General features: G+C 31.5%; 1 protein-coding gene across 1 annotated transcript; it reads right to left on the bottom strand.

Moving 5' to 3' along the window:
- Positions 1 to 7901: 7901 nt before the first annotated feature.
- Positions 7902 to 9684, bottom strand: LOC120179189. Its single transcript, XM_039184853.1, has 5 exons — positions 9600 to 9684; positions 9135 to 9413; positions 8586 to 9037; positions 8043 to 8519; positions 7902 to 7910 (listed from the first exon to the last, which is right to left on the bottom strand). Exons 1-5 carry the CDS (start codon positions 9682 to 9684, stop codon positions 7902 to 7904), a joined length of 1302 nt encoding a protein of 433 aa, XP_039040784.1.
- Between the last annotated feature and the right edge of the window lie 3614 nt (positions 9685 to 13298).

Here is a 13298-nt window from a genome sequence, read left to right as displayed (position 1 = left end):
GTCCTCTTCAATACCCTTTTGTTATGGCTCAACTTTCTTTAGTCAGTCTACCATTTCCTTAGTCATCTTCCTTTTATTGTGAGGGCATGAAGTATTCTTGCTACTAGCAAGGTTCGGGATCATTATGATCAGAAACATCTCCTTATTATTCGATGTTTTATTAAATGCATGAATGTTATAATGCTTTTATATATTTAGTTGCATATAGTGTTGATCCCAACGATGAATATCATAGAAAATGTCTCAATGGAGATAAAAGTCTTTACTTTACAAGGTAGTCCATTTTACAAATATGTCTTTGGTTGGGCTCTTGATCTAAAGTGTGTCGATTCTATATCTTGGTCCTTCATCCTTAGAAACTCGATATCTCAAGTGTTATATTCCCATGATCTTATGTAGAGGTTCCTTCAATACCATCCAATCTTGGATGTCATTCTATCCATCAACATTGACGCCTAGTTCTTCCAACGAGCTTCCTCTTTGTAATCTCATCAGTATATGTTTGTGTATACGACTACATGATTAAAAACTTCTTTATCCCTTTGAAACATTTTCACTTAGATATTCAGTTGCGGATCAACACATTTTCATCATGTGATGATGATATTACACAAAAGGAAAAAATGACATAAAAACAAGAAATAAGTTAGTACAAATAAGATACTCAAAAAGATAAAAGGACTATTCTGAGATGAATTAGTACCTACCCCATATGTTTTTATTAGATAACAGTTCTACCCATACATGCTCTCTACCTGATATGCTTTATTGCAAGAAATCAATCTTAACCGCATGGTATCTAGTTCGCATGCTTTCATTCAAAAAAGTAAATCTATCATATAACCTTAAAGTAAAGAGAACAAAGGTTAGAGTACTCTCCTCCTTCGAGTATGCCTATTTTAATACCTACGGACGGACAGAGGTTCGACATGACTCTACCTAGTGTGATCAATCTACGGTTCATTACATGCATGGTTTCAGTACAATGGGAAAGGGTACTCAAATTGTCCTTGATGTTTGTAACCCATTGGGCTACCAAACCCTCGATCCTCACCCATTACAAGCTTCAGAGGGAACGAGTTCAAATCGAGGAGATCCATTTCCCTATACCCATACGAGGAAATAAATTCCCAATGAGGCATAAGACATGTATCTCAGAGGCTAGTAGCTATAGCTCATAGGGGGAATAAATTCACCATGAAAGCATAACGTTACCTCTACTTAATTGGGATGAAGCTCAGGTATAAACATTATTGCATGCCAGTGTACGTGATGTGTGAAGAGGAACTCAAAAACCTTTGACAAAAACAAAACAAAGATAGAATCACTTTCAATATGAAAAAATCAATGAAGCTGCAACCATGAAGTCAAACATCATTACAACTATTTACATAAAGAATGAAAAATAAATTAACCAATGTTCAATGAAAAGGATCACAAGCTAATTTTAGACTCGAATCCACAATTTACGCCACTAAGACAACTTATAAATGATTAATGGTCTATCTTTTTAATTTGTCCCCAGTAGAGTCGCCAAACTGTTGACACATAAATTTGACACAAAATTAGTCTACATTAACCAAATATTTGTTTTTAAAGGGCTCGAGAGTCGGTTATGTGTGGGGAAGAATTAGCACCCCCACAATGCCAAAAAATTAGTACCTGATCTCTTAAATGTTGTCGTAGTGGTACCTTTTATCGAACATTTATTCATTTCATCATTTTTTATTAAAGCATACTCGATTGTTTAAAGTTCACTTTTCATTCGATTGTCGTATTGAATCGTGCTACCTCTACAAATTGCAATTTTCATTCCCATTCTACAAAATGTGTTCTTGAAAATTGATACGAGTATACATATAAAAAATTTGACACATAAATGAAACACACTTTAATTTTTCAAAATATTAATTCTAAAAATGTAAAATATAAAATAAATTTATACATACATTTAAAAAATAAGGGCTAGAAATGGAACAAACAAACAAATAAAGAAAAATTCATATACATACATACACACATACACAAAATTTCAAGGACTAACTTCAAAAATTTTTAAGTTTAGGGACAAGATTAAAAATAAATTAAACTAAAAGTGAACCCTAAAATATAATGAATTAAAAAAGAAAGAAATTTAGAAAACATAAATTAAAAGTATCAAAATAAAATGCAAATAAAAAATAATTAACAAGCATATGAAATAAATATATGAATATAATAAAATTAATAAACTAATGAGTATTAAGGTTAGTGATTCATATTTAATTAAAATACTAGTTAATGATTTTCAAATTAAAAAAAAATTTATTAAACTAAATTAATATTATGGTTAATTAGTTAGATAATTAATATAGGGACTAAATCAAAGTCAACAACATAATACAAGGACTTAATTGAAACTAAGCATACAAATTTTGAATAGTGACTAAATTGAATAGTAGCTAAAATTGAGTATGAAAATTTATAATTAGAATAGTGACTTAAGTGTAAAAACACGACAACATTAAAGTGTAAAAACACGACAACATTAAAGTGTCTAAAAGGTGATTCTCTGTAAATTCATAACAAATTAAAGAACAGAAGATAAAGGCAAAAATACATAATTAGGACACCGAATTCGAAATAAACCCAACTGGTTGTCAGAGAGCCTAAAATGAACAAAAAACGCTCCTCTCCCTTCGCTAAACCCGAAAATGCCCCCTAAATGACCACTCCCTTGCCCTAGATCTAGCAAGTTCGAAAGAGATACCTTCGGCGTACGACGAACTTCTTGCTCTGACGTTAAACTCGAACGCTCTCGGTAAGTAACCCCTCTTTATTTTCGTCTCTCTCTTTGTTTTTCCCCCAAGTCCTCTAATTTTTTCTTTTTCAATTTTTTTTTTCTTTTTTGATTCTCAAAAACCTCCCTGGTTGTTGTTGGTTCTTTTTATATCGAAAGCCACATTCTTTCCTACTTTTTTATGTTGCATATTATGGGAATAAAGATTTCTAACTTTCATTCTTTGTTTTTTTTTTTGCTTCTTTCGTCTTTATGATTCGATTGAGGACAGGACATCGTCGGGAATGACGCTCAATAGGCGGCGATGACATAAAAAGGAGGGGTAAATTGTTTTTACCTGAGTCCACTTTTCGCATGTGATGATCGACATGAATCACGGTGGTGATGACATCATCAACATGCATGGGGAACTAGCGAGGAGCATCGGGGACTTGTAGGTCAAATCTGATCCAACAGTCGTGGCTTGAGCGACGCAGGTTGCTAATGATAGGATTTGGGAAATCCTAGATCTCCTTCAATCTGGACCATTGGATCATAACTGATCCAACTGTGGGGATTAAGAGGCGATGAGTAGCTTCATCAGAGTTAAGGGTGAAACCCTAATTTAATGGGTTATTAGCTGGGCCTTGTAAAAACGTTTGGGCTTGTATTTGGCTGCTTTGTATTTTGCTTACATAATAATAATAATAATAATAATTGTACACAAAAAAAGGTGATTATAGAAGACATTCATTATAGAGGAAAGGTTTCCCTTTAATTCTTAAATCGAGTTAAAATCGAGCAGCTTCAATTGAGGTGACTGGTTGTTTTTGTTGTAATTTTTGTTGGTTTGATAATTACCATATAAGTCATCTTTCGATAATTATTTGCTCGTATAGAGCACAAAGAATGTCAGCCATTGTGATTCTATTGTTATTGATTTATGCTATGATCATTAATATATATATTAAAGATGCCTTTCAGATAAAATCGGGTCTATGTGACTATATACATGCATCCTAGAGCTATCAGCTCAAAATTAATTATTGATAAGTTCTAGTATTGATAAATGATGCTTATGGTTAATTTGTCAATTTTGAGATACAATTGATATGCCATAGAATTCATAATGTTTGTACATATATTGTTAAGCTTTAATTTTATTAGAGACGGAGAGATAACAATTTAATCTAATTATGTTCAGATATAACGAAATTCAACACTATCCTCATTTCTCTATTTTTTTAACAACATTATTCCCTAAATTTGCCTAATTATTTGGTGCAAGATAAATAAATACTTTATTACCCATGCATGCTTGTTACTATTCAAGCAACGGTTTTCAAATAAAATTATGTAAACAACAAATTCTAAAAACTAATCATAAAGTTTTTATATAGATAATTCAAAAATGATTTTGTCAACTTAATAAAGCATCATTATTTAAAGAAATTTTATATAATGAACTGAAAGTAGTAGTTAGTTTTAATTAAACGAATTCATTTTTCAAACCAGAGAACTCATTTTTGACTTAAAGCAATTCTTGAAAGTGCATTATGTGTTTGAGGAGAAATTATTTCATGGATTCGGTTCATCACGTTATCTATAGTTCCCGTGAATTTGATTTATGAATTTTAAAATAACTACTTACTCCTAATTTACACGTAGGAAAGAGGTGGATATTCATCTTTAAAAAAATGAAATAGACAAATGTTATTAGTTGGAATCACGGATGACGTGGTGAAGTCCACCTAATAATTTTTTATGTGAGAGTACACAAATCAGAACCCTAAAAAGTAGACATTTTCCATCCGACATTTCTCTTTCATTGTGTGTCCAAATCTCTCAATCATGTTCATATACATATTGGAGTGGTTGATATATTGTGTCATTATTGGTGTAAAAATGGGAGCTGGTAAACAAACTTTCCCACCAATATTTGCCAAAGAAACCTAATGGACCCAATTCTGCACATTAAAAAGTCGTCCTTGTAGGAAAGTGTAAAGGCTTCCATTAGACTAATCCAACACCCTTGGTCATTAAAACAACCTTAATCAAATACTTAATTTTAACCCTCTCGTTAGTTGGGACAAGTGTAGGCTACACATTCTTATATAAACAATCAGCCCAAATTAAAACATGTGATTAATTAAAGGATTTAGCCTTAATAATGAATTAATTTTAGGGTATTATTTAATTTTTGAAACTTATTAAGCATTCTCATTGATAAGAGATAATATAATTCTCCCTAATTGATTTAAATTCAAGCAGTTACGTTAGAAGAATGTGTGTTGTCAATAATTAAGAAACAAAATTAAAGTATGAACAAAATTTTGAGCAATAAAATTCAAATATGAGAAGAAGCTAGCAAGAGGGAATAAAATGAGGGCAATGCCTTGCCTTTTATGTAGTGCCCCATCTTTATTCATGGGCATTATTGTATTATTATGTCTCCACTTTATCAAAATCAACTTTTTCTATATGTGTGTGTGGGCTTTGCCCTAGGAAACGGCAAACTCAAGCATGATACCAAGATAATTACAACTCCTCCTACCCTTGCCTCCTCTTTTTCTGCCTTTCTCAATCTCAACTTTTGCCCTTAATTTACCTACATATATGTATTATTGTAACTATGTATTGAGTATTTAAATTTTTAGAAATATTTATAAAAGAAGTTAAACCTTTATCAAATAATATAAAAAAATCACAAAACAAAATTATTTTATCAAAATAAAGTCCAAGATTAAAAATTAAAATTAATATAAAAATCAAGAATCAAATGAAATCGAAATATTACGAATAATTTAAAAATTCAACAAATTTAATCTAACCGATCCAATCTTACCCCTAATAGTATTATTATCTACTTAATCATGAATTCAAACTGAAATTAAAGAAATTAAGGGAGTTGAAGTTAAATGACGAGTAAGCTGTAGCAAGTTTGAAATTGAAAAGTTTTGGAGTCTATTTGATGAAAATTATACCCAGGATTGCATGCCAACCCAAACAGTATTTAGTGGGGGATTTTTGCTGATTGTTTTAACCTTTAAGATAAATTAAATCAAGAAATAGAGTTGAAATGGGATTCGTTTCTTTGTGATGATTGATTATGCAAAAGAAACTCTAAACATATCTTCCAAATATTCACTTGCTTGCCTAAGGCATTTTTTCATTAGATAATTATAGTTAATCAAGCTATTCATAATTATTGTAATTATTATTTTAACAAACCTGATAATTAAAAAAAGGAATATATATAGCTAAAACCCTTGATTTATCATTATAGGATTAACTTTACCATCATAATGCCATGCTTTAAAACCATTATATATATGTGTGTAAGGAATTTGGAGAGACCCATTTCCTTATTTTTGTAAAAAGATACAAAGGAACGTTCATTTCACATCAATTCCGGTAACTTTAAAGTTGTAATGAATTCATAAAAATGTAAAGTACAAAATGAAGGTTTTATAATATATATATATATATATATATATTAAAGGTTTAACGAATTTTTTTTAGTTTTAGTATGAAAGTTGAAAATTTTTTAGGATAGAAAATTGGGTTAATTGAAAAATAAGTATTTAAACTATACTTTTTTCATTTTAGGTGTCTAAAGTTTTGTTTGTGCATTTATAAAATTGTAAAATTTAATTTTAGAAAACTAAATATTACTGTCTTTTAAAAATATCAATTTTTTCTAAAATATAAAAAAAAACTCTAAAATTTCTAATTTCAAAGCATAACTCCATCTTCTACCGTTGTTGTCATCAACAACTCACTCATTATTGGACCCCACTGTTGGTCATCCCTTTTTTATCGCCTCAATACCTTAGATCGTCCTAAATCAAAATTTCTAAATCCCCAATTCTCAAATTCATAATAAGGACAACTATGGACAAATGACGTATCCCCTCTAAAGATGAGTTAATAGCTTCATTCAAGTTACTAATCATATGAATATCCCTTATCATATGCATTTGTGCACAAATCTTTCTTTATTATAGTGATACAATTATAGGTATCAGAATTTTGTGCTTCTAAATCTTCTAGCATATACCCAAATTCTTATGATAAGAGTTAACAACCTAAGAAATATAAATTAGTTAATAAAATGAAAATATTTTAGAAATGGAACTGGAAATTATATGTACTCATGCGTGCAATAAGTTGTCGTTCATAGTTCTTTTTATATTTTTCATGATAACTTAATGTAATATGTCGGATGCAATAACAATATTGAGTATTTGGAGGTAGCCATATGTTGCCCATAGAATCTATTACTGTTTTTGATCTAAACTCAATATGAAATAAGACATATATAATATTTCTTAATAAAGTGCACATTGTTTTACGTAGTCATTTACTTGTAGTTTGTATTTTATGTTTGAATGAAGTGTTTCACTTACGTTTCATGTAAAAGAAACAGAAAAATCATCTATAATGATTACATTTTGAAAGGTAAAGACATTATACCTAAAATATGTGATATCGATAACCAAGGTTAAAAATTATCAAGCTTAAAGTTAGTCCTTAATTATACAATTATGCCGTGACACGTTTGTTAAAGAGTTGATTATAAGTACATTGTCCATTATTGAAGTAAATATCTTCTAAATAAAATTAAATCAAATTTATTGTACAATTTTTTTTTATTTTTGAATAATTGTATTTAAGTCCTTAAACTTTTGAATATTTACATTTTAATCTCTAAAATTTTTAGAAGTTATAAAATTGATTAATGATTGTTAATAACATTTTCTATGGGCTATATGATGATTTTATGTTCGATGTATGATTTGTAAATTTCGGTTCTCAGTTTTTCAATAACACATGTGATATAATTTTCATTATAGAACTAGTCGAGGGTGTTACACATATCATAAAATCTTCATTATAGAACGAGTCGAGGATGTTATATATGTCATAAAAAAAAGGAGCTCAATTTTTGAATAACTATTTTTTTATTTAAAAATTAAATTATAAAAGGAAAAAATTGTTATAAAGATATTTTTTTTGAAACGTGGAAGGTCGTACTTTATTGATGCAGTCCAGCAAAGCCATAGTAAAAAAACAGTAGCAATTTTATTTTGGATAAATCAAATTTTATTATTCGAAGAGCATAGTTCTTCTACAAAATCAATCAACCAATCTGTAACAGAAAGAACAATAAACAACCTACTTACAAAAAAACAAAGATTGGTTAGACTATACCCCAAGCATTACAAAGGTTTCCGTTTGTGCTATCTATTCTATTAATATTTCTACCCTTAAGTTGGATCACCACAGCTTCTTTAATAGCCTTTATCATGTCTTCAATAGTTCTATTACGACCTTGAAAAATTCTGTAATTCCTTTCCTCCCATAGTATATAAATATAAGCAGTCCATGAGATCTTCAATATTGTGGTGAGTAGTGACTTCCCTTTCCATGTTTTAGTATCCCGAGTAACCATATCATCCCATGTTAAGAATGCATTCTTTAACCCGTTGAGCGACATAATGGAATTCCAAAGCCGAACAACAAGAGGACATTGAGAAAAAAAAATATGGTTTCTTGTCTCCTGCTCAATGTTGCAATTAACACAAGTTCCTTCAGAGTTGATTCCCATTTTGAGTAACCTATCTCTTGTAGGAAGTCTGTTCAGCAAAACCATCCAAGTAATGAAACTGAATTTTGGAATGGGCATGGGGAACCAGATTAGTTTGTGCCATGAAACTTTCTCCCCTTTGTTACGGATTGCATCCCAGATGTCCCTAAGCTTTAACGAACCAGAAGAAGAAATGATTGACTAAGCTATTTCTCGCATTTTAAAAATTCTACTTACAGTCCAGCTCAAGTTAGAACCTGCAACATAACTCCAAAACTCATGGTCCTTAAGAACATAATTTTTAAACCAAGCAACCCAAAGAAAACCATCACCCGCAAGGATTTTCCTAGTGAGATCAATAATACAAGCTTTGTTCCAAGTTTTAGTGTTCTTCAGATCGAGGCCTAAGCAAATAAATTCCCAACTGACACGAGCACCTGCAGCTGCCTTATCTTCACCTTTCCAGAAAAATCTGGAACGAATCTGGTCCACTTTTAATAAGACCGATTGGGGAAGGATAAACTGTCTCCACCAGTAATTTGAGACACTGAAAAGGACATAACGGATGAGCTCTAGTCTGCCAGCATAGCTCAGATTTCTAGTAGACCTATGGTGAAGCCTTTGTTTAATTTTATCGATTAGAACTCCGCAGTCCTTCTTAGAAAGTTTACGAGTAACAAGAGTGATACCTAAGTATCTAACAGGTAAACTCTGTGTTTTGAATCCAGTGATCTGTTGAAAAGACTCCATAGCTCTTGAAGACCAACCAGCAGCAAAAAAACTCACATTTGGATGAATTAAGATGGAGCCCAGAAGTTTCATAAAACTGATCAAGAACACTTAAGACACCCATAATAGAATCAGCATTACCCTTACAAAATATCATAACATCCTCAGCAAAAGAAAGATGAATAAGGCCAATCTTCTTGCATTTTTGGTGGTAACCAAACACTCTTTTTTCAGCAGCCAAGTTAAACATTTTAGAGAAAACATGCATAGCAAGAACAAACAAAGTAGGTGAAAGAGGATCACCCTGTCTTAATCCTCTTGCTCCCTTAAAGTGTCCTATAAAAGAACCATTGAAAGAGATGAAATACCTAGCTTGAGTAAAACAAGTCTCAATCCAAGTTATGAATTTAGGAGGAAGAAGAAGGGCTATGAGAATAGAAGAGATGGAACCTCAATGAAGGGAATCAAAAGCCTTATGAAAGTCAATTTTCATGGAGCATCTAGTGGAGATTAATTTCCTACCATAGCCTTTGACCATTTCCTGAGCAAGAAGGATATTATCAACAATGCTCCTACCAATGAAAACCCACTGTAAGAAAACGGCCATCCGAATCCTTGCTAAGAAGAAGAAACACCATGATCGAGCCAACAAGAATTAATACAACTCTAAATCGATCCTAAAACTGTAAGTCCCTGAAGAGGCTGATGCCTATGATGGATCCAGCCACCGTCGATCCTCCACTACTTTGATGAGGACTCTCGAAGGGGCATCTTCAATCCAGAATGCGTCCCCTACCTCCACTGTCATCTCCGCCGCTAATATGTGAGCTACTTGGTTGTTCAGACGAGCCGTAAAGCGAAAATCGATTGCCTCCATAGCTTGTGCCTTTCGCTTGGCTTCCCATGTGAAAACCCCAATCTTCGATCTGTCGTTGACAAGAGAAATTATGTTCTGAATCACCGCTCTCGCATCTCCCTCTATCACCAACTTCATGAAACCCATCTCTACTGCAAATTTCACCGCAGCCTCCGCCTCAAACACCGAGGTAACATTCTCGACTCTTATTCTGCATGCACCCATTAATAATCCATCTTCGTTTCGAATCACTACTGCTGACCAGGATGTATTGTTTGCATGGGCAAATTTCGAATCAAAATTTACTTTCACAAAGGAGTTAGGTGGGGGAGATCAACAACTATGAGGATCTGGAGTGGGGCACCGAGAGCTTTGATTTTATAGCCTGAAATTCCATACAAATGGCCCCGATAAAAGGTAATAATAAGTTCACTGGCTTGAATTCTTATACCTTCATGGACTAAACGATTCCTAGCAAAACACAATGCCCACACCACACAGAATTTCTCAATGATTTCTTGCATTTGTGTTTGCTATGAGCCACCCAAACCAATTAACGAAATCCCATTTCTTAGTTTGACTCGGCCAAGAGAAGCTTAACCCCTGCCAAACTATTTTTTCCAGGTTGCAATCGCGAGAAACATGCATATGCGACTCTACTTCAGTTTGACAGCTCTGGCAAAACAGATCCGACAAGTGGTGATGGAAATGAAAAGCTTTTCTGGTTGGAACATAGTCATGGGTAAATTTCCAAACTTACCTTAATCTGTCTTTGACATTGCGACTGTTGGGATCGTCTGTATACCCTATGATGCAGCAAAAACATTATCTGAAAATCTCACCAGTAATGCATGTACGGAAACTTGAATTCAGGAGGAAGGGATGTAATACCCCAAATTTTGTACTAGTGTCTAAAATAAAAATTTTGAAAGTTTAATGACCAAAGTGTAAACTTAGGAAACGTTTAGGAGCCAAAGTTGTAATTTTCTCAAGAATAAATTTTATCACGTAAATGAATATTTTATTAAGAAATTAATGTTTTCTTGGAATCAAAATTTTGATTCAAGATTTGTATTAAAAATTATAAAGTAGTAAATCTGATAAGGAGTCGGATAATCAGATCAAACCGAAATTTCACAAAAATTTACAGGATGATAGAGAAGGGCTAGAAATATTATTTCCATAATTTAGAACATTGAAATTTAACATGGATCAGTGGAATTAAGGTTGATTTTTCATGTTAAGTTGAAATTGGAAAATTTAGTAACTAAATTACAATTTTAGAAAATTTAATGGGAAAAGGTGGAAAGTCAATTTTTTTATTCATCCTTGACTTTAGAATATTAAAATGGAAGATATTTCAATGACAAGTTGAAATTATCAAGAATTTTAAAGGACAAATTTAGATTTTTCATTAATTGAATTTTAAATTCAATTATATTATATTAAGCCAAGTGTAAAAAGTTATAATTCTAGAAAAATCAAGAAAAATCAGCTCTTCTTCTTGCTCCAAGCCATGAACTCCATTGACTGTATGGGGGTTTTCAATTTTATTTTTAAGGTGACATGATTGATTTTTGGATTAAATTATTAGATAGATAACTAATCCCCTTAAAATTATCTATCATTTGGTATAAACTTTTCATGGAAAACATGTTTGGATGATGAATTTCATGGTTTGGGTGGATGAAGAACAAGTTTTATTTTGATGATTTAAAGTTTGATTTTTATGTTATTAAGGTAGTAGATTAATTTCCAAGCTTATGTGATAAACAAAAATTGATTGGAATAGCACATATAAGCATATATAAGTTTCGACCAAGCTAGGGTTCATGGAGATTAGTTGAATTTTGATTGAATTTGATGTTAGGGTGATTGGAATTGCATGAATCTAATCATAGGATCTTAACTTTATGCTTGAAATTGAATGAAAATTAAGCCCTAATTTCTTAATTAGGTTCGACCATGAGGAAGTTATTAGGGGAAAATTGTTCAAAAATTTTCTATGGTCTATAATTGATATTAGATGAGCTCTAAATGCTTTGAAGTTGATTTGGATTAATTTGGAACCTTGAGATAGTAAAAGGACTATTTTGTAAGTTTTGGGAATTATGAGACATTGAAGTGAAATTGTTAAATTATGAGTATTCAATGTTGAAATTTAATATTTGGGTGTTGAATTTTAATTTAGAATGTTGATTTGGGACCAAAGTGCAGATTTGTTAAAGTTAAAGGTTGAATTTGAATAGGTTTGGAAAATTGGGGACTTAATTTCAAGTTTTTAAATATGAGGGTACTAATTTAGTATGTTATTGCAATGCTGGAAAATTTAATGTTTGATTTGAGATACTTAAAAATGATGAAGGACCATTTTTAGTTAATTAGAAAGGTTGATGTGAATTCTAAAAAGAATTCATAAATGGCGACTTAAATGCAAAGTTTATGGAAGTTGAGGGGTTGATGATGAAAATGAATAATTATGGAATTGAAGAGTTATTTTGGAAGGATTGAAGTTTGTTTTGTATTAGTGAGTTGATTTTTATATCGATCAAGTGTCAATTATGTTTTATAGAATTTTTATTATTGGAATTAGATTATGTTAGTATAATACTAACATATATTTTGAATATTGTGTTATCTATATGATGTTGTCCATACCATGATAAAATATTACGATCCTAGTGATTTAAAAGCGAAGGACAAAGTACGTGAGTAAAAGAAAATCGTATAAAAGGTTTGATAGGGAGGCAAATGTGAGTCCATTTTATTTATTTAATTATAATTGATTGAGTACGACTTACGATAAGGCAACCTCGTATGATTTTTAAAGAATGATTTGAACTAAATTATGGAACATTTTCATAATGTTTACTGAAATGATTTTAATTAGGGTATAACTGCCCAAAATATTATTTTCTGATAAATGATATATGAATATACTACTAAATGGAAATGATTGATTTATAATGATATGATTTTGTTGGAAAGCCCATTGTATGTTGCATTGAGAGTCGTAGGTACAATTGACATGTCATGAGGTGGAGTGATCTCTATTTATTGATGTTGATATTGTACATTCGTGTACATTATATATAGCACCGTTGGTCCAAATGATATGAGGCACTTGGAATGCATATTTCTATTTTCTGATGATAGCACCTGGAGTGTTTATTGTGCACACTCGTCTGACCCATGTACCTTGTATTCTCTTAAATATACGTTGGACTATGAGAATGAAATGCGAAAGTACTGAAATGTGATCGAATGGAAAAGAATATGGAATGATTAATGTGATTGATATTGATTATCGTGATTTTTTTGAAATCACAATATGATGATTTTCAGGTTCCTGATGTGGAAAAATG

Source organism: Hibiscus syriacus, unplaced genomic scaffold (genome assembly GCF_006381635.1).
Source record: "Hibiscus syriacus cultivar Baekdansim isolate YM2019G1 unplaced genomic scaffold, ASM638163v2 tig00112407_pilon, whole genome shotgun sequence".
Classification (NCBI taxonomy): domain Eukaryota; kingdom Viridiplantae; phylum Streptophyta; class Magnoliopsida; order Malvales; family Malvaceae; genus Hibiscus; species Hibiscus syriacus.
Note: the sequence above shows the minus strand (reverse complement) of the source record. Positions and strands in the feature narration are given on the sequence as shown.